This window comes from Dipodomys ordii, unplaced genomic scaffold (genome assembly GCF_000151885.1).
Source record: "Dipodomys ordii isolate 6190 unplaced genomic scaffold, Dord_2.0 Scaffold1, whole genome shotgun sequence".
In the NCBI taxonomy this organism is placed as follows: domain Eukaryota; kingdom Metazoa; phylum Chordata; class Mammalia; order Rodentia; family Heteromyidae; genus Dipodomys; species Dipodomys ordii.
The window spans coordinates 26,411,411-26,434,576 of NW_012267217.1; the positions used below are offsets into that span (position 1 = coordinate 26,411,411).

Sequence of the window (23,166 nt, forward strand, 5' to 3'; positions counted from 1 at the left end):
CTCCACCTAGACTGAGAAAATCTAAGATAGACCCCCAGAGTCTTTGTTGTAACCAACCCTTAGTCAAGTCGGATATGTGATAAAGTTTTAGAACCACTAGGACAAATTGTTAGTTTTTAAAAGTTCTCTGTATCTTATGCAAGTCTTTAAGGGTACATTTTAAATTGAGAGTATATTTGAAGTAGATAGAATAAAATTCTTTTTTTCCAAACTTGTGTTTATCATAATATTTTAATAGACTATGGATTTTATATCACAGTCATATTTCACTTAGATAATCTAGACATTTGCCATTTTTTTCAGAGTATTCTATGTTGGTATTTCATGCTTTTAGGATTAGAAAAATTAATACACATGGGCATTTCCATTAGTTTAAAAAGAATTATCCTTCTTGAATATTGGTAGTGAGAATTTCCAACATTTCTGCTGAGTAATTACCCCAAAACTGAAGCAAGTCTTATTTGATTTATCTAATTTCACAATATTTTTGACCTTTCCCCTCCCTCTACCCTTCCACCACTGCCTCAGTTTTGTGATAGAATAGCTAATTCAGCAAGTATTACGGTGTCTTTTGTATACCTAGCACTAACCTAGTACCAGGAATCACTTATTCATAAGGAATACAGTGGTGATGGTAAGGTCACAATGCTAACAGCATTGTGGTTGTAGTGATTTAATGGTTTTTTTTAAAATCTGCTTATACACTATGTTGAAAACTTTACAACTTCGGGGGAGGGGAGGGAAGAGTTGGGGAGATGGGGAGGGAAGGGATGGTAGGGGAAAAACAAAGGAGGAGGTAACAATGCTCCATAAGAAATGTACTTATTACCTTACTCACGTACCTGTAACCCCTCTGTACAGTATTTTTACAATAAAAAAAATTTAAAAATCTACTTGTGCTTAAAAGTGAACAGTAAACATGATTCATTCCACTATATCTACAGTATACCGGCTGGCATATCTCCGACTAAATACCCTATGTGCACGCCTCCTCTCTGACCACCCAGAGCTAGAGCACATTATCTGGACTCTGTTCCAACATACACTACAAAATGAGTATGAGCTCATGAGAGACAGGCATTTGGACCAGGTAAGAAAATCAAGCACTTTACCTTCTCTTCTTCCTACTTATTTGTTAGCTCTGTACTTACTTCTTAAGAAAAGACTGAACTCAAATGAAAAGCTAGATTAGCATAGATTAACATAGTATACTTATATCTACTTGTTGGGTACTATTTATATTTTTACTATATTCTTACAAGTTAGAGCTTTAGACATCAAGAATATATTTTATAACTACATATTTATGATAAAATTGCCTTTATAAAAAAATCAAAGAATCTATCATAAGCTTTTTGTATTGTGGTAAGCCTACTCTTTAGTATGGAAAAAATATGAGACTTGACATAAAATAATCATGAATAAGTGAATTAATGAATAAATGAAATTAGTTTATAAAAATGATATCATATCTTTCTTTTTCTCCTCTTCAACGGGATAAAATCACAATATCATGGGTATAACAGTTTATTATATTTCATACATCTTACAAATCACACATTTGTAATATACAATTCAGTGGGTTTTAGTATATTCACAAAATTGTACCATTATCATAATCAACTTGAGAACATTTTTATCACACCATAACAAGCTCCATACCCTTAAGGAATAAGCCTCACCTTTTCCTGCATCTCCTCGGATCTAGGAAACACTAATGTACTTTCTGTCTATAAATTTTCCAGTTCTGGATATTCTATATAAATGGAATTTCATCATATACGATCTTTTGTGATCATGTGATCTTTGACACATGTATGTGTGTATATTTGTGTTCGTGTATTTTGCTGAGGATTGAATCCATGGTCTTGTGAATGCTAGTCAAATATTGTACAATCGAGCTACATTACAGTCCTGTGTTTGGCTTATTTTACTTAGCAAGTCTTCAAGGTTGATTTGTGTAGCTTGATTCAGTACTTGATTCCTTTTTATTGCCAAATAATATTATGTTATATGGATCTATACTACATGGATATTTGGATTGGTTCCACTTTTGTACTATTAAGAGTAAAGTTACCATGGACACTCATGTATAAGCTTTAGGTAGAAGTTTTCATTTCTCTTGACTATATACCTTATAGGGAAATTGCTAGGTCTTTCGATAACTCCATATTTCACATTTGAATAGTGGTCACATTATTTTCCTAAGTGTTTATGGCATTTTACATTCTTTCAAATAACATGAGGTTCCAATTTATCTATTGTAGTGTCAAGTTTTATTTTCCAAGTAGCTAATGATATTGAGCATCTTCATGTATTCATTCTCCACTAATACATCTTACTTAGAGAATTCTGTTAAAATCCTTTTTGCTAGGCATGGTGGTTTATGCCTATAATCCTAGCACAACTTGAGGCTATAGCAAGAAGGTGTTATATTTGAGGCCAGCATGGGCTACATGGTCCAATTGGTTTAAAAAAAAAGAATCAACATAACAAAAAAATTTTTCTCCATTTTAAAATTAGATTATCTTGTTACCTAGTTGCAAGAATATTCTGCATATGTGTTCCTTATAAGATCTATGATTCGCAAATATTTTTCCTCATTCTATAAATTTTACTGTTAGTATTAGAGCTCAAACTCAAGGCCTTACACTTATTAGACAAGTTTTCTACCATTTCACCATGACTTTACCCATTGTTTGTTTTAATTATTTCTCAGCTGGAGTCTTACATTTTTGCCCAGGCTGACCTTGGACAGTGATCCTCCTATCTATGCTTCCTACCTGGCTGGGATTACAGACATGGAACCACATGTTGTTTTTTTGTTGTGGAGATGGGATCATCTAACTTTTTATATGGACTGATCTTGAATTGCAGTCTTTCTGAATTCCATCTTCCGAATAACTGGGATCATAGGTATTAGCCACTGAATGGCTTCAATTAATATAAATATTTTTTCTTTTATTACTGGTGCTTAGTAAACTGTTGCCAAATCTGAAATCATTAGGACTTTTCCCTGATTTCTTTCAAAAGTTTTATAGTTTTAGGTTTTGCATTTAGGTTTCAGTACATTTTATAAATATTATACAGTAGGGTACTTCATTTTTTGTTGTTATTCCTGTTGTGGATAATTATTCCAACACCATTTCTTCTCTGTTTCTTTTGTTTTTTGCTTGTTTGTTTCAGTGTGGGAGTTTAACCCAGGGACTATCTAGGCTACACAAGGTTGCCCCACTCCAGTGCCATTTCTTGAAAAACTTTTTTTCTTTCTCTCTTAACAGCTTTTGAAAAATAAGTTGATTATGAATATATATTGTATGTAAGATATATAAGTGATTATTTCTGCATTTTCAATTCTCTTCTGTTGATCTATATAACCTGAGAGTTTGCTGTTTGCACAAAGTGAATTAAGCATTTCATATTGACTTTCAAACTGAGCTCAGGATGAAAAACAAACCCTATTAGAAATTGAATTTTTCTCTTTTTAAGGTTAACAAAAAAGATAGCAGTGCTGTTTCGAACAAAATCATGTAATAGAATTCTGACTTTTTTGTGCAATACTTATTTACTAGATTATGATGTGTTCTATGTATGGTATATGCAAAGTGAAGAATATAGACCTTAAATTCAAAATCATTGTAACAGCATACAAGGATCTTCCTCATGCTGTTCAGGAGGTAGGTAATTGTTCATGGTAAGGTGTTGGTTTTTTTTTTGTAACTCCATATAATTTCACTCATTAGTTGGGTCATTTCCAATTTTATTATATATATTCATAAATCACATTTGTACTTTCATATGATATGTTAATAGTAACTAAAATGAAATTGGAAAGACAAGGCAAATTATGAAACTATCCAAAATCATAGTTTAAAGTTAGGTCTATTTCTGTACAATAAGGTGGATGTTTGTAATAAACTTAACGTGCGTGATATGACATTAGACAAGTTTTTATCTTTCCATAAGAAAAGACAGTGTAAATGCAAGTGTTCTGGCACACATCTATCATCCCAACTGCTCAGGAAAAATTTAAGGTCAGCCCAGGCAAAATTAGCAAGACTGTCAAAAACAAAATGGACTAATAGCACTCTCTGAGTTCAAGTCACAGTACTAAAAAGTAAAGAAAAATAAACACTAAAAATTTTCAGAGTTAATGCATTTTGTATTTTCAGTTTCCCTTCCCTATAGAGAGAAGCAGTAATGGTAAACAGCATTTATTATGGCATACATGTTATATGCTTTTTTCTAGGTTATTTTTCCAATTTATTATTGGTTTTTTCCCCTCCCTCCCTACTTCCTTTTTTCTCCCCCTCTTATCCTTCTCTCCCTCCCTTTCTTCCCAGTACTGAGGATTCAACTCAGAGCCCCTGCTCTTACTTAGCTTTTTTACTCAAGACTGGTCATCTACCACTTGAGCATACCTCTACTTACAGCTTTTTGGAGATTAACTAGAGATAAGAATCTCTCAGACTTGCTGCCAGGTCTGGTTTGAACAGGCTGAGGCCTCCTGTTTGGAGTTTTCAAAAGCAATACAAACCACATTGCTTTCTACATATTTGGAGTTATTTTCTAAATCCAGCATTTAAATTATGTATCAGAGTCATACTACAAATTTTCTCAGCCTTTACCTAATTTAAATAAGCTGGGCAATTGGCATATACCTATAATCCTAGCACTCAGAAGACCTAAAGCCAGAGGATCCCAAGATTTAGGCCATTTGGGCTATATAACAAATCCCTGTGTCTTAAACAAAGCAGCATAAACAAGGTAAAATTTAGGTAAAAGGTAGCCATTTAAACAAAAAGAGTGCTTTTACTAAATGTCTACTTCTTGCACTGGATACTTCCTGAACATGCACACTTTCTGAACCTGCATGCTTTCTGAACCTTTCGGTTGTTGGGATGCAGGGAGGCACAGGCTAAGATGTGGCTTAAAATATCGGTGGTTAATATCATTGCATTTTGCTCAGTCTGTCCCCTTAATTTCCATTGCTTCCAAATTTCCTTCTGGGACTTTTCTCTTAATGTATACCAGTATAATCCTAGTGTATAGCACTATAATCCAAGCCTAAGAGGGCTTTTCAGATTGTTATTTCTTAGTTAATATATTCTTCACTAGTTAAAAAGTAATGCAGGGTATTAGAAAAGAAAATCTAAAAGGGTTCTTACATTCATTTAACAAATGTTTTTATTCTTCCTTAGACATTCAAACGTGTTTTGATCCGAGAAGAGGAGTATGATTCCATTATAGTATTCTATAACTCAGTTTTCATGCAGAGACTGAAAACAAATATCTTACAGTATGCTTCCACCAGGGTATGTTGAAAGCACCCTTTGGGTGGGAAATTTTAATGGTAAAGTAATAAAACTACTACAATATTTGATGATCTGTTTTGTTTTGTTCTAGCCTCCTACCTTGTCACCAATACCTCACATTCCTCGAAGCCCTTACAAGTTTCCTAGTTCTCCCTTAAGGGTCCCTGGGGGAAACATCTATATATCACCCCTGAAAAGTCCCTATAAAATTTCAGAAGGTCTACCAACACCAACAAAAATGACTCCAAGATCAAGGTTAGTGTTTTCTTTTCATGGAGAAGTACTAAGAAATAAGGAAATTGTTTTCATCTCAACATAAAAAGGTAAAACTTTCTTTATTTAAAACAAGTTAACCCCTTGAGTTTTTAGTTTGCTTATTTATAGTGATATGGTAAGAATTGGGGGGGGGCAGGGGTAATACTGTTTACTTAGATAGTTTTGCAATTTGAGTTATCAACTTTCCCTGTTACTAGTCTCTTCTTTGGTAAAAACTCTGAGAATCAATTTTCCTTTTTGGTTTTGTGTATGTGCTAGTAATAGGGCTTGAACTCAGGTTCCAGGCACTGTCCCTGAGTGCTTGTTGCTCCAGGCTAGGGCTCTACCACTTGAGCCACACCTTCACGTTCCCAATTTGTTTTTACTTTTAAAAACACTTAATTTTTTAAAATTTTTATCTTTAAATTGTTATTATAAAGGTGGTATACAAAAGGATTACAGTTTCATAAGTCAGGTAATGGGTACATTTCCTTTTTGGATAATGTCACCCCTTACTTTGCTCTCTCCCAGTTTTTCCTTCCCATACCCACCCACAAGTTACACAGTTCATTTTCATCATAATTCTAATGAGTGCTTCTGCTGCTTTTGTTCATCCTTTGTCCCTTCATTTCTGTACCCCTTTACCCTCCTAAAGACAGATAAACAAATAAGACAAAAAGATAGCAACAAAGTAAAAAACTCTTGTTTCCATTTCCTGTCGATAAGTTTTTCTTCCTTCCTTTCACCTTCCTTCCTTCCTTCTTTCCTTCCTTCCTTCCTCCCTTCCTTCCTTCCTTCCTTTCCAGTTGTGGGGCCTGAACTCTGGGCCTGGATGCTGTCCCTCAGCTCTTCAGCTCAAAGCTATCACTCTACCACTTGAGCCACAGCACCACTTTGGGCTTTTTCTGCTTATGTAGTGCTGAAGAATTGAACCCAGGGCCTCATGCATGCACTCTACCACGGAGCCACCTTCCCAGACCCTCATTTCGATAAATATTATTTTATATGATCAGAGGCAAATAGGCATTGCACTTTTGAAACAATTTTTTGTTGTTGGTCATGGCGTTTGAACTCTGGGCTTGGATGCTATCCCTCAGCTCTGCACTCTACCACTTGAGCCACAGCACCACTTCCGGTTTTCTGGTGGGTTTTATTGGAGATGGTAGTCATATGGACTTTCCTGCCCAGGCTGGCTTTGATCTCATCCTCCTGACTACCTAGGATTACAGGCGTGAGCCACTGGCGCCCAGCCCACTTTCATATTTTTGAAAGTAGCCAACAAAGTAGCTTGCTTTAGCTTAAGAAACTTTATTCTATAGTTTTTTAAAAAAAATTTCTGTAAACTCTTTGTAGATTTCATTCAATTTGCTTGTTAAAAAGTAGAGATGACTTACTAAATGTTTGTTATTATCAATTAAGTCTTTAGAGGTCTGTCCCTAATTCTGCCTCCTTACCTTACCGTGGGCATATCTTTATATCTGCTTCAGAAGGCACTGTGGAACAGGGGAATGAGTGTGAAAAGCTGTTTTAAATTCCTAGATGAAAGGTGGTACAACCACAAGTCATTATATTATCTTTTCTGGCTTTGAAGTCCTTCAATTGACTAATTATGTGTTATCATGGGCTATTTGAAATGGCTTTATTTGCATGAAGTAAGAGGCAGATTAGCTAAGATAGTTAATATCTCAGCTCAGAAATTGTCAGCCCATATAGTTATATGTACTGGGTGAGAAAAACAAGAGGGGAGTATATTTAACCTTTTAGGATATATCTGTATAGTATGTTTAATTACATTAGTAATACATACTTAAAAGAAAAGTCTCAAACTACAGAAAAATATTAAATGAAAAATATTTGAAAATATGATGTAAGTGTTCTTTGTGACCCTGGAGCCTCCTTTACTTTTTTGGGGTCCTTATTGATGAATGTCTGTATTCTGACATCTATAACTCACATAGTAAGCTGTTAAGAGTCACATCATGTCTATTAACTAAATTTATACAGTCTCAAGTTACATGAAAATATAGTCTATCATTCTTTTTTTTTTTTTTTGGTGGTGGGGCTTGAACTCTGGGCTTGGGCAGTATCCCTGCGCTCTTCAGCTCAAGGCAAGTGCTCTACTGCTTGAGCCACAGTGCCACTTCCGGTTTTCTAGTGGTTAATTGGAGATAAGAGTCTCACGGACTTTTCTGCCCAGGCTGGCTTTGAACCGCAGTCCTCAGATCTCAGCCTCCTCAGTAGTTAGGATTATAGGTGTGAGCCACTGGCACCTAGCCTCTATCATTCTTTTTAAAGTATGATAATATATATTATGGTGATAATGTTGGCTATTTTCTAATAATGAAATCACTTTTATGTTGGTAATCTGTAGCAAAAATGTCACATACTGAGTATCCTAAACTGATAAATCATTGTTTAGGCATTAAGAGATCATGTTAACTACTCTGTTTACTCAGCATATTTCAGTATTCTAGCTAATCAAATATTATAACTGCCATGATAGTCATTTATCAAGGACATAGAGGACAATAAAATTTATATTCACTAGTTCCATGTGCATATTTTAAAGCTGTTGTTGAACCATATCAATGCTTTTCTTCAGCCTTATTATCAAGAACATTATATGGTTAAAAGGCAAATAGACTAGTAGGGATTTCTGATTCTAGAATATATTATAAGCAACATGTATTAATATAGATAGTAATTAGAAGTCTAATTGTTATGGAACACTGTTTGGCCCAAATGGAACTTAAATTCCCTCCTCCCACTGCTGCCTGATCTCTAGATCAGGAGGAGACCTGCAAATGAAAATCTTTTTTTAAGTTTGGTAATTTACCTGTTGATTTATGAATACACATGAAACTTTCTGTTTACCCTTTGTAAATGTGGGCAGTGGTAGGATATGTTCTTGAAGACCTGTAGTTCTTGGTTTGAAAATCTAAGCAGGCTGGGATTGCAGCTCAGTGATAGAGTGCAAACTTAATATGTTGAGACCCTCAATATGATTCCCCAGCACCACATTTTTTTAAAGAAAAATCTTAAATGACCAGCTGAGCGTTTGATCAGCATTATTAGAATAACTCCCTAGTTAAAATAATTTGTCAATGGTTCTAGGTAGAGAACATTCTGATATAGTGATAGTACAGAATGATGTGTCTCTGTTTATCTCTATACTCTGTAAAATCTGTATATGATTTTCTTCACTAATTTGTATTTCCTCTTAACTTGACAGAATTTTAGTATCAATTGGTGAATCATTTGGGGTGAGTATTTTCTTTCTATGAAGTATATATGATTCAGAATATTAAGTAAAAAATTGACAGTATCATACAATTGCTTTTATTGGCTGCTGTTAGCCCTTATTTGATGAATATGTGTGTTGATACTACTATATATGCTACAGCTATATAAGTAATTCAAGGGCTGGGAACGTGGCTTGCCTAGCATGCATGAAGCCCTGGGTTCGATTCCTCAGTACCACATCAATAGAAAAAGCCAGAAGTGACACTGTGGCTCAAGAGCTAAAGTGCTAGCCTTGAGCACAGAGAGGCTCAGGGACAGCGCCCAGCCCTGAGTTCAAGGCCCAGGACTGGCAAAAAAAAAAAAAAAAAGTAATTTGAGATTCTGTTACTTAAATTTATAAGTGTTAGGGCTGGGAAGGTGGCTCAGTGGTAGAGCGCTTGCCTTGCATGCTCGAGGCCCTGGGTTCGATTCCTCAGTACCACATAAGCAAAAAGAAAAAAGCCGGAAGTGGCGCTGTGGCTCAAGTGGTAGAGCGCTAGCCTTGAGCTGAAGAGCTGAGGGACAGCGCCCAGGCCCAGAGTTCAGGCCCCACTACCGGATCCAAAAAAAAAAACAACGAATTTATAAATGTTGTTATTCAAACACCTCATTTAGGCATTTTAAATAGAATTTAGAAAGCATCTGCTGGGCACTGGTAGCTCACACTTGTAATCCCAGCTACTCAGGAGGCTAAGATTTGAGGATTATGGTTTAAAGCCAGCCTGGGCAGGAAAGTCTGTGAGACTTATCACCACTCAACAACCAAAAAGGTAGAAGTAGAGCTGTGGCTCAAGTGGTAGAGCATTAGCCTTGAGCAAAAAAAAACTCAGATATAGAGTCCAGGCCCTGAGTTTAAGCCCTAGAACCTGCACCTCCCTCTACCCCCCCCCACAAAAAAAGGACAGTATCTAAGATTTATTTTAAAATCAAGTTTAATTTTAAATGATACAGTTGATGAACTTTCAAACATTCCTGAGATTATATAAATTTATACATTCATGTATATACATATGCATATATGTGAACTATTTTTACTCAAAACAGTCTTGGCACCAAATTATGTGTACTCTGTAACCCTCAGAACACAAATAATGTCCTACCATTTAATTCAGTTCTGATGCTGATTATCCAGTTATCATAAGAACTCTACAAATTCAAGAGCTTCACAAGACTGCTCTTGCTGTAGACACCAGGTCACAAGTGTTAGGCTTCGGGTAATACCACACTTCGGTTCGACATGGCTAAAGGTTGAGGAATTTCTCAAGGACCTTCACCTTTCAGGTTGAATTATTTGTTAGTCTGGCTCACAAAACTCTGGAAAATGCTTTACTTATCATCATCAGTGTATTACAAAGACACAGCGACTTCTGTCCCAGAAGAGTTGCCAAGTCTGAAGCTCTCCCAGAAGTTCATGATTTTAACATGACTGAGTGACTCAGACTCCAGGTCCTCTCCCACCCTGGAGGTTAGAAAGTATGGCTGAGTTTGCTAGCTTCTAATCCAAGCCAGTCTCTATCATAAAACTAGGGGTTCAGCAAGTATCTCTTCATTAGAACAAAAGATGGTTCTATCATCCTTATTACTGAGGAAATTCCAAGGGCTTTCTGTGGTCAGTGCCACGAACAGGGGACAAAGAACAAATATTTCTGTGAACCACATATATATGTATATAATCTCATAAGAATAGTTCCAAAACAGTTTGACTGATTTGAATTGAGACACTATAAATTATGTGGTAACCATCATATCCAAATAGCACCAGACTGCCTCTAACTAGTGGTCTCCTACCTCTTCCCTCCTCCTTTTACTTTTCCTTCCTTTCACATCTAGGATATCTTCCTCTGGTAAATTAAGAATTAGTTACATGAGACCCTGCCACAGTGAAAGAGGCAGAACTTGATATGATGGTCTTTGTTCTAAAAGATCCAAGGGCAAGCATAGCTTTGAAACAGTTGCTTTAGGCTGAAAACCCCTACTATGGTTAGCTTTTCATTAGCATCACTAGCAACATATCACTAATTCAGTAGACCTGTATTCGGTATATGTTGTAACACCACTCCTCTAGAGAGCTCATAGGCTTATGAGAACACTGCTTGGATTACTTATTGCTGCAAAATAAATTACTTCCCAAATTAGTTATTTATCTTGGTTTCTTTCTATGAGTCAGAAACTTGAGCCTAGCTTCACTGGGTCCAGGATTTCTCACGAGGCTATGATCAAGATGTCCACCAGTTGTTCTCTAGGTTCAACTGGAAGAACCTCATAATTGTGGGATGATCCTTAAAGGCTCTCAGCTGAAGTCATATGTTTCTTACCACTCAGCCTGTCCATAATACTTCTTGTTGTTCCCATATAGTATGCTTCCCCCAAAGAAGGATAGAATTTACAGTCTTCCGTAAGCACATACTAGAAATGACATTCTATCACTTTTGCCAAGTTACTTGGGTTAGGAGGAATACAGTGTTAAAGCTCTACTAAGCTCAGTGGGAAAAGATCACATAAGCTATGAGTACTAGGAGGTGGAGATCACCAGGAGCTATTTGAGAGACTGTGAACTACACTGCCCTAAATGAAGTAACTGGAGAGTAAAGCTTGTATGCTCAATTACCAACTGTCAGACTATACATGTCAAATGCTTAGCACTCTGATGTGTATTTGAAGATGGACCATAGCTGTCAGACATCACAAAGGAAATGTGGAACTATGCAAGAAGATTTGAAGCTAGACAAGCATAAAACAGAGACCTTCAAATGTTTTTATTTGCCATAACCTTTCAAACAATGAGAAAATATCTATACTTCCATATCTTTAATCAGGCTAACTAAAATAATCTAATAAGGGCAAACAATTTAACTTTGTCTTATTGAATATGTGCTCTAAATATATTTTCCATCAAAACTTGTTTTGTATTTGATTTTTTAAAAAATAAATCACAACTGACAAAGCCAATCCTGTTATCAATGAGTCAAGTCATATTTAATTTCTATCAGAAAGCATGGTTTTATTTCTTTAGTTCAAATAAACATGTAAATATACATGGTTGAGTCACCTCTCTGGTTCTAAACAAATAGCTAAGAAATAGAAATTTTCCATGTATGTACCCATTGAATAAAATGCATGGTATGCCCACTGTGTACTTCTTACCAGCTTTTTTGCTATTTGCTATGACAGTATTCTCCCTAGGAGGATATCCGAAGTCATTTCAAATAATATTGCCTCAACTGAAATTCAGAAATGTTTAAAGTTTTTCATTAAAAACCTTTATGAATCAGGAGATTTTCAACAAATACTATACCATTGTAGTTATGGTACGTAAACTGTATGGCTTTTAAACATAAAACTCATGAAGTAAATAAAAAATGACTATCCACTGGGCATATCACCTCTTACCAGATTCTTATGATTTCCCTTCCTATTATGTAGCATTCTAAAAAAGGTTCTTTCAAAAATAAGGTTCCAGAAAACTGACTTGGCTCTACTACTTTTGTGGAGAAACCCATTTAGTGTGGATTGAGTTCTAGCCACGAGGAGATAACATATCAGAGTGTTGGAGGAGTAGCTGCCTTGGGAAAATGACAGGAAGAGTGGATATTTAATGCAAACAGAATTGGTATAGTTATTATGATTTTGAAGTTTTTTTTAATATTTTATGTGGTTGGAATTTTTAAAGTTATTTCTGTTTAATTTTTGACACAAACTATAATTTATAGTCATTAACTTCAAAATGCTGGCATTTATTTGACATCAAGAACTCTGTAATTTGTAGACTTCTGAGAAGTTCCACAAAATAAATCAGATGGTATGTAACAGCGACCGAGTACTCAAAAGAAGTGCTGAAGGAAGTAACCCTCCTAAACCACTGAAAAAACTGCGCTTTGACATTGAAGGGTCAGATGAAGCAGATGGAAGGTAGGAAGTGTCTTGGAATGCTTCCCAGCAGCTGAACTGAACTGACCTCTGGAGAGCCAGAGTTCCAGTACAGCTTCTAATGTCCTCCAGACCTTGTCATGACAATGGTCCCTGTTTGTGACAATGGCTCAAAATAGAACATAATGTCAGCAGCCCATGTAAGAGCACAATACAAATCATACACCATCTACCCATACTGACGACATTAGTTGTTAACCACAGTGAATGAGTTTTCTAGTTAATATTTTTGTTTCAAAGGGATTTCTTGTCATCGTCTTACCTATACACACAAGGTTTTATAGCTCTCAGAGTAGGAGGGACCTTCACCTTCCAGCATCACTGTTGAGATTCAGGATTATCACACACTTTCCCACACATATCCCCTATGTGCTTTATACAACCACTCTTTAAATATTTGTGACTGTTTCTGAAAGCTAAAGGGTTTTTTTGGAATATATAATGCCGTAACCCTAAGGACAGGTGTCACAGTGGTATATATATGCCACCTCCTTGGAGTTCAGAAACAGGTTTTTAAATTTTTAAGTAGCGTGAATAGTGCTACTTATATTTTTAATGATTAAAGTTTAAAACACTGAATCCAGCTGGGAACTCATGGCTCACACCTATAATCCTAGCCACTCAGGAGGCTGAGATCTGAGGATCACGGTTTGTGGCCAACCCTGGCAGGAAAATGGATGAGACTCTTATCTCCAATTAACCATAAGAAAACCAGAAGTGGCACTGCAGCTCAAAGTGGTAGATCACTAGCCTTGAGCAAAAAAGCTCAGGGATAGTGCAGGCCCTGATTTCAAGACCCATGACTGACAAAAAAAAATTACCTAATTTCCTTATAGTCTATTCATTAAATAATCTCTTCAGTAGATCAGGTTGAACCCATCCATTCATAAAGCTTCAGATTTATACAAACATACTGTTCTATATGAGTAACTGATTATGCTTTCTTTGACCTACATTCTTTATTTTGTGGTAAGTAAAGACAAAGGAACTAATTTGCTGTCTGCCAGTTTATAGTCATGCCTTTGAAAACTAAGATACGTTTTTTAAAACTGTTTTAGTAGACAATGGTGTGTAAAATCATGTGAAAATGAATTCAGACTTATGAAATGGACACCTTGTTAATCTTCTCAGTGTCAATTTCTCAGTATAGTTCACATAAGAGACGAGTTGATGGCATATTGAGTAGACTTTAATGGATAAATTACTCTGCAAACCACACACACAAAAAGAAAACTGTCATCATTTTTTAAACTATTGATAAAAAATTTGTTAGTTTTAATATTAGATTTACAAAGTCCTACTCTTGAAAAATGTTAACTCCTGGGTTTTATAATACATTTATGAAGCAAATTTAAATGTGTGACATTTCTAGATGGCTTGTAAACTTTGGAGACTAACAATTTCTTACTAAAACAATAGGATAAATGATATTGAATATACCATAATTATTCATTTTTAGCTTTCTGTTTATGCTTTAATATGAAATATTTTGCCTTTTTAATCTGCAGTAAACATCTCCCAGGGGAGTCCAAATTTCAACAGAAACTGGCAGAAATGAGTAAGTACTTATCATTTTCCTTTATAATAGAAAAAAAAATTTTGTCGGTTGTAGGGCTTGAACTCGGCCTGGGCGCTGTCCCTGAGTTCTTCAGCTCAAGGCTAGCACTCCACCCTTGAGCCACAGTGCAACATCGGTTTTCTGGTGGTTAATTGGAGATCAGAGTCTCATGGACTTTCCTGTCAAGGCTGGCTTCGAACTGCCATCCTCATCTCAGCCTCCTGAATAGCTAGGATTATAGGTGAGAGCCACCAGAGCACTACAAAAGAAATTATTTTCATTGCAAAGAAGTTTCTCACCTTATTAACAGATTACATACATTATTCCTTCAAGTAGCAGACTTATAATACATTTACAATATAAATCATCAGGTGTATATGTATCTTACACATTTGTGGACTAAATGTGAGTACAAAGTGAAGGTCATCAGCACCCTAAGACCTTCCATTCAAGAAGACTTAAGAAGTAAAACATTGCCTACCATATCCAAGGGACTCATGCTCAGGAAGCACTCTCAACAGGATCATCCTGGAAGCTCTTCCATAATGTGAGGTACAGGGAAAGGCTTCACAAACCTACCATGTCTAAACTTCCTCACACTTGCATTTTTAGTTTTGCAATTGTTGGATTTGCCTAAGTTGCAGAAATGTTGGTTTTGGGGTTTTTTTGTTGTCCATCATGGGGCCTGGGCGCTGTCCCTCAGCTCTTCAGCTCAAGGCTAGTGCTCTACTATTTGAGCCACAGTGCCACTTCTGGCTTTTTCTGCTTATGTGGTGCTAAGGAATCGAACCCAGGGCCTCATGCATGCAAGGCAATCACTCTACCACTGAGCCACCTTCCTAGCCCCTGGCCATCAAAATTTTGATAAAGAACATCAAGTCTATTTTCTAAGTTTCAGAATGATGCAGATTTAGAATGCTAAGCTAGGAGTATCACTCTGTGGTAAAATACTTGCTTGTCTAGAGTGGACAAGCTCCTAGGTTCTATTTCAAGGAATCCTAAAACAAATGAAACTCTTATCTTAAGCTATTCTGAGACTTTAAAAAATTAGTTCAAATAAGTAGACAGGAAGTACTACAGGAAAGAGGTCAATGTTTGCTGACCACTGCTGGTTGTCTCAGAAGTGTATTCATGAGTATAGCTGCTGTCACATCCATTAATAAAAAAAAAAAAGAACAGGGGGACTAGGAAAGCAGAAAAAGATTTAGTAAGTGCCATTCCTGCATCAGAAAATACATCAGGGAGAGTAATACCAACTAAAGCATAGGGATAGGCTTTGGACTCATTTGTACAAACTAACCTTGAGATATGAAGTACTTAAAATAATGCTTTTGTTTGAATTTTGAACCTTTTTTCCTAAGTGTGCTAATATGTTACAATAACAACTGAATATACTAAGCATTTACATTTTGTAGGCTTTACATCAACTAATATATTTGTTAGTTATCTTGGTAGTTGTAGCTTTTCCCCAAGTACATGAAAATGGATATGAAGCTTCTAATCAAAATTATCTCTTGTAAACATTGAGAAGCATTTTCGAGATCACAAACATACATTTAAAAAGGGATAGAAGGCTCTAAAAACATGTCTGTTGCCTCAGAAGAGTTTTGTGGCTGCACTCCGTCCATTTCCTAGTGACACAGGAGCTAAGATGTTGACTTTCCTTTGCCAGGCCGAAGTTCGCAGTCTTTGTACTGGAGACAAGCAATGGGAGCTTTAACTGCTAAGGCCAAGTGAGGCTTTCTCCAGAAGACCTGTCCGCTTGCCTGTGGCGTTCAGGAAAGATCATCACATGGTGCTAGATTGCCCAAGTGGAACGGGAGCAGTGGTGCAGCTCCTATTTCCTTTCTTTTCTAGAAATGAATATTTCTTGTGTTTCTTCCTTCCTGTTTTCTTTACTTCCTTCCTTTCTCTTTTCTGGACTGAGAGTCCAGAACTTGAATTTGGGGTCCTTCTCAGAAAGCTTTTCCCCTTATTATTTTGGCTTATGAGACCAAGTCTCATAGTTCATGCTGGCTTTGAACTCAAAATTTTCCTTTCTCAGCCTCCCAAGTGATGCTTATTACAAGTATATACTACCACAAACGCACCCTTTGTTTTTTGTAGCACCAGAGTTTGCACTTGGGGTCTTCTGCTTGTTAGGCAAGTCCTTTATGGCTAGAGCCATAACTCCAGCGTGCGTGCGTGCGTGCATGTGTGTTTGTTTGTGTATGTGTGTTTTCAAATAAAGAATTCTTGCTGGGCTGGGAATGTGGCTTAGTGGTAGAATGCTTGCTTGCATGCATGAAGCCCTGGGTTCAATTCCTCAGTACCACATACACAGAAAAAACCAGAAGTGGCACTGTGGCTCAAGTGATAGAGTGCTACCCTTGAGCAAAAGAAGCTCAGGAACAGTGCCCAGGCCCTGAGTTCAAGTCCCAGGACTGGCAAAAAAAAAAAAAAGAATTCTTCCCTACCTCTAAAGTTATGTTACAAGACTTAAATAAATAATTTGTTTCAAGATGTTCCTGTCCAATTTAATTTTGTAATACCTGCAAGGGATCTCCATATACAAGCCACCTGGTAGCTTTGTAAAGAATACCACCACTTACTCCAGCAGAGCCAGCAGCTAGCCCATAGTTCTAGTTTGCTCAAATTCATGCCAAACTTGACCTCAAAGTGGGGCATATCTGGGAATGTGCAGAACCAGCTTTTGGTATATCAAAGGAAAGAAGTACTATTTATTTTTACCTCCTTTTACTGTTTATTTGAGGTATATATTTTATAGTTTGTATGCACAGCAATTCAGATTGAGAGACAGGCAAATAATCTGGTGGCACATGTTTGGAAAAAGTTTTACTGAGAGGAAAATAGGTATTTCAGTGGTCTTGCATTTACTAGGCAAGTGCTCAATTACTTGGGGCATGCCTCTAGTGATTTGATTTTAAAACTTTAGCTGAGCATGGTGGTATAGCTGTAGTCCCAGCACTGGGGATGCTGAGGAGGGAAGATTGACAGCCTGTGCTATATATCCAGAGCCCGTTTCACAAAATAACCTTAGAGACCACTGTGGGGAACATTCTGAACTTCATCAATATGATATGTATATAACCTATATAGCAGCCCTTTCCAACTAACCCAATGCCCTCAACACTATTAACAGTTCTTCATCCTCATTTCAGCATCTACTCGAACACGAATGCAAAAGCAGAAGATGAATGAGAGCATGGATACCTTGAAGAAGGAAGAAAAGTGAGGATCTCAGGGCCTTGGTGGACACTGCATACACCTCTGCCTTCACCATCTCTCCAGGCCCTCTCCCTGGTTCTGTTTACAGCCCATGAAACATCTCCAGCTTTGTAGATAATAGAAGGTGCAGATGTAAGTCACATTTGTACGTGGTAATTCCTAAGCCACTTTTGATGTTGTGGTCAATGGTATAAAGATGTATTACACAAGATTGAGAATCTTGTGTAAACCATGCCATTTAAAAAGTACTTCAGATTTTTGCATTCCCAAAGTAAAATGGCTCTGCTTTATGAGTAATGAGGCTGGCTCTGGAGTAGCGTCCTAACAGGCCATGCCCATCTGACTACTTTGCCTTCCCTTGTAGCATATGTGTGATGTTTGCTCTTGTTTTTATTAATTTATATGTATATTTTTTAATTTAACATGAACACCTTTAGGAAATGTCTCCTGTCTTCCAAATGCAATTGACTGCCTACCACCCAGATGATCATAAACTGTAAAACACAGTAGAAACTAGGAAAAAATTACTAATTTCTACGTGTTAGACTTTTAGTATTGGAATCTGACTTGACATGTGCTTGTATTACAAACTTTGGCTTTTTAAATACAAGCAAAACACAGAGTTTAAACGTAATACTATCATACTACTGAAACAGATTTCATACCTCAGAACTTATTAGAACTTACCCTTTTCTTCATCCAACTTATTCTTTTTTTTAAAAAAAGATTATTGAAAATACTCTTGAAACTTTTAAAAAACCATTCAGATCACTGAATTTATATATATACCCATCTAATACTTGAAAAAGTAGTGTCCAGCCAGAGCTTTGCCACAGGGGGACCCTGATAATAGTATGTCTCAAGTGCACTTTCTAAGGTTTCTGGGTCCTGAAAAATCATGACATAAATTTATTCCACAAACAGACTGTTAACTGTAGGAGCCTTAATTTTTCCCCCTTGGATATTAAGGACAAATCACTGCAACAATGAGTCTGCCATCCTAGATTTGGGAAGGTTTGTGTTTGCTCTGGAATGATACATTCCATGTATCTTTTGAAGTCAATATGGTCTAACACTGGCATATTTCAAAGCCACATTTCTAGTTTGAAGTTGAAAGTATTCAAAGGTCTTTTTAAGTTAGGTATTATGTTTCTGATTTGTGCAAAATTTTCAATTAAAATAGCTGTATTAGAAAAAGAGACATTTTCTCCCTACCCCCATACCTAAAGGTGTATTTAAACTATCTTGTGTGATTAACTTATTTAGAGATGGTATAATTTAAAATAGGTGGTATTTAAGATAGTATCAATTAGCATTTAGGGAAATCACTTTGTCTAAACTCAGAGTTCTTTTTAAAAAGAAATCTGGTCTTATTTGTCAGAGAACAATTTTATTTTGTGCTTAAGTTTCAAGCTCACTATTTCAGTTACCTGGATAACAATGACATTAGAAAGCTTTACCCCATTTCTTCATTTAAAGTTTTGCATGAATATTTTACAGACAGATCAGTTCATTTTTAGGTCAAGGGCTTACCATATTTCTGGGTTGTTTGCTACTAAGCTGACATTAGAATTAGTGACAGAATTTTAGGAATTTCCAAGATCATGCATTGAAGTTTCTTCAGGCTTATCATATACTGCTTTATTGCCTTTTCTTTGTACTGGTTAAAACTGTACATTTAAAATTGCTATGTTACTATTTTCTACAATAGTTTGTCTATTTTAAAATAAATTAGTCTTTAAGTCTTAATGGTCTGGTGTGTGGTCTTTGTAATTATGTGAAGTGATGTTCTCTTCTGTATGTAAACTGTCTCCAAGTGTCTCATCCCCTCACAGCCTTTGATGGACTTGGATGATCCCCAAGTTTATTTTGCTAGACTTGACCTCTCCTCAGAAGTCAAAGTTCTCATAGCCAATCAAATTGTCAAATTCTTCCTGCTCCCAGCTTCTAGAGATTTAAATCAAGATCAAACAAAAGTACTGGTTTCTATGCTACACTTTCACCCTTTTACTAAACACTGTGAAAAAGCCTAACATTTAAAAGGCGTCCTCGGTTAACTCTTGTCTGGACCACTGCTTAATCTATTCATTTTTTAAAATATAGAAATAAAATAAAATATAGCAAGTTGGGCTAGTGCCATGGCTCAAGTAGTAGAGTGCTTGCCTAGCATGCCTGAGGTCTGAGGTTCAATCTCCAGAAACAAGAAAAGGAAAATCTAGAATTCAAAAAACCGAATGCTTCTGTGTATTTGGTGCCACATCTGCCTGCCTGCCTGCCTGCCTTCCTTCCTTCCTCCTACCTCCCTTCTTCCCTCCTTCCTCTTGAACTTGGTATCTGATGCTTGCTTTCACTCATTGGCTTGTGTCTACAACCTGAGCCATGCCTCCAACCCCTGCTGTCACAAATTATGTTGATATCTAAATAGGCATGCATCCTTCTATCTCACATACTGGGAATATTCATATTTCTCTGTAGAAATGGAAGCAAATTTGATTTCTGGGTATTATATATCATCTGTCTTACTATTTATTTCGTGGTGGTACTGGAGTTTGAACTCCAGGCTTAGGTTTGGTGGGCAAGTCTTTACCTCTACACCTCCAACCTCATACCATCATTTATAACTTAAAAAAACAAACAGTGAAATGTATTCAGCACTATGGATTTGAATTTACATAATTTCTCAAAACAGAGCTGTTCCTTCTGGAACAGAAGCTACTGAAGGGAGAAAGGCACAGAGGACAAGATGAAAAGTTGCATCTCAATAGGCTGTACTCCTGTTCATGATCTTACATGAAATGTATCACTTAGATTAAGTAAAAATCAAGGAGCTTCCAGGTGCTGGTGGCTCCTGCCTGTAATCCTAACTGAAGTCTAGAGGAACTTGATTTGAAGCCAGCCCAGAAAAAGTTTTTAAGATGCCATTTCACAATACCTAACAAAAAGCTGGGCTGTAGGCATGGCTCCAGTGATAGAGCATTAGCCAAGTAGGCCAAGCAAGTACAAGGCTCTGAGTTAATACCTCAGTCCCAGTAAAGGAAAAACCAGAGAGCCTAATGCTATCACCAAACATTTGTAGTCTAAATTACAAAAAAGTTCATCACTTATGGTAAGCATCCCAATGATTTAAATGTTATAATAACTTATAATAGAGACATTATTACATACAATAATGTAGGATTGTATTGTACATAAAGGATTATGTTATAGGATTATAATAAAGGAGACATCCAAAATCATACATTTATTTTTCATTAAAAATTTTGGCACAAATGGATGAAGGTGTAACTCTCTACCTTCTAGTTCTATTATGTGGATAGTTTCATGAACCCTAGCCTTTAGAAGCATATTTATGTTCCTTCGTTTTGGGGCCAATATAGCATATACAGTATGAGTTAAGAGTCAGTAGACTTTTCCTTTGGATTCAGTAGTTTTTAAAGGGTATCTTGAAACGTTACCTCTAGAAAAACTGTACTAAGCTTCTGCCACAAATACCTTCTTCAGTAGAAACATCATGGTGTCATAATTTGAACTTTAAGTGCCCCCCCCCCATCCTGGTAGAAGCTTGGTGCGGAGTAACATCACTGTGAGGTGGAGAAACCAGTGTTAAGGCCTTTTGGGAGGTTCTTTAGTCATGGGGACATATCCTTAAAGGCCCCATAGGACACCTCTCCCCCCCCCCCACCTGCCTGTCTCCTTTTCTTTTTCTTTGCTCATGACATAAGCAGTTTGCTTCGCAGTAAACTCTACCATGATACAACACCCTCACAGAGGCCCAGAGAGATCTTGGACTGGAAGCTACAGAATTGTGAGCCAAAACAAACCTGTTCTCTTTATATGGTAGCCCTCACGTATTACAAAATAGAAATAAAATGCTGAATTATACATATGGGAATAGCATGGACACGATTAAGTTGGGATAACCATCTATTTTTTTTGTTTTTTTTTTTGTGTTTTTTGGTCGGTTGTGGGACTTGAACTCTGGGCCTGGGCACTATCCCTCAGCAATTTAGCTCAAGGCGAGCGCTCTACCGCTTGAGCAACAGTGCCACTTCTGGTTTTCTGGTGGTTTATTGGAGATAGGAGTCTCATGGTCTTTCCTGCCCGGGCTGGCTTTGAACCGCGATCCTCAGATCTCAGCCTCCTGAGTAGCTAGGATTACAGGCGTGAGCCACCTGTGCCCGGCTTCATCCATGTTTATAAATCTTTTTGCATGGGACTATACTTAAATATTAGTATTGACATTCTTATTAGACAGACCAGTATTTACTTCCTAAAGTGAAAATGTTACAGATGTTAAATGAAGTTACCGAGAAAATGTGTAGGATGTATGTTGCTATGTTTTGACAAAGACTGAATTTTTGAGTGCATGTGCCAGTACTCGCACTTGAATTCAGAACCTTATGCTCTTGCTTTGTTACTTTACTCAGGGCTGGTACTCTACCACTTTAGCCACACCTCCACTTCTTGCCCTTTGGTGGTTAGTCAGAGATAACCGTATTGGATTTGTCTGTGCAGGCTGGCTTCAAACTTCAGCCCTCAGATCTGAGCCTCCCAATTAGCTAAGATTACAGACATAAGCCACCAGTACCCAGCTTAAGACTGAATTAAAAATAATAGTAAGATGCCAATGTTCACCTGAGAGCTGGAGCTCACACCTGTAATCCTACCTCCTGCGGGTGTGGGGTGGGGAGGGAGAATATTAGGAGGATCCTACTGCCAGTTTCAGGCATCCTGGGCAAAAAGTTTTCTTAACCAATAGTTGGGTACAGTGGTGCACACCTTTCATAAATAGGATTGTGGAGCAGGAAAGCCTTACAAAAAGCAAGACCCTCCTGTAACAGGAGCAAAGGGGCTGGAGGCATGACTCAAGCAGTACAGTGCCTGCCTAACAATTACAAATCCCTGCTACTGCAACATTTCTTTAAAGATTATTTAGTTCCCTTTCTCTTTATAATTCAACCCTACAGACTGGATGATAGTACATTAAAGTAGCTGTAAACTAAACAGCACAATTTAATATGCTTTAACTTTGCTTTTAAAAATGAATCAAGCCAGGCTCCAGTGGCTCATGCCTGAATAATCGAAAACTACTCAGGAAGCTGAGATCTTAGGATCACAGTTCAAAGCCAGCCCAGGCAGGAAAGTGAGAGAGATTCTTTAATTAATTACAGAAAAGCCGGAAACACTACTTCAGGCTCAAGTGGCCAAATGCTAGCCTTGAGCAAAATGATCATAGGGACAGCAGCTAGGCCCAGAGTTCAAGGCCAAGGCAAGCAAAAAAAAAAAAAATCAAATAACTACCTTCACAAACTTCTACAGGTGGGGATTAGCACCTGTGTACATTAGGGTAAAATTATATTGCACTCTTGACGTGGGAGCAAGAAAGAGAAAAAAAACTTAAGAGCTTAGAGCATAAGAGGAGCTTGTATAAAAGAAAAGACCCAGTCAAGATCAGTCATTTCTGATGATATCATCAAAATGTCCCTTTCTCTCTACCACTAATAAGCAGAGTGATTTTCTGAGGCTTTCCACTCACTCATCTGTCAGAAGGAAATAAAGGAAGGAAATATTTTGCTTTCCCATATAAGTGTCAACAGCAAG

The 23,166-nt window shown here is 37.0% G+C and overlaps 1 protein-coding gene across 3 annotated transcripts in view; it reads left to right on the forward strand.

Annotated features, from left to right (window-relative positions):
• The window catches only part of Rb1 (retinoblastoma 1), a 134,807-nt gene extending 115,493 nt beyond the window's left edge, over positions 1–19,314 (forward strand). For all 3 annotated transcript variants that reach the window (XM_013009310.1, XM_013009330.1, XM_013009321.1), the window contains 8 exons: positions 945–1,090; positions 3,573–3,677; positions 5,202–5,315; positions 5,407–5,570; positions 8,803–8,833; positions 12,619–12,761; positions 14,288–14,337; positions 17,499–19,314. In XM_013009310.1, coding sequence (XP_012864764.1) covers positions 945–1,090; positions 3,573–3,677; positions 5,202–5,315; positions 5,407–5,570; positions 8,803–8,833; positions 12,619–12,761; positions 14,288–14,337; positions 17,499–17,572 — 827 coding nt within the window. In that variant the 3' untranslated portion in view covers positions 17,573–19,314. The remainder of the gene's footprint in view (positions 1–944; positions 1,091–3,572; positions 3,678–5,201; positions 5,316–5,406; positions 5,571–8,802; positions 8,834–12,618; positions 12,762–14,287; positions 14,338–17,498) is intronic.
• Positions 19,315–23,166: the final 3,852 nt, after the last annotated feature.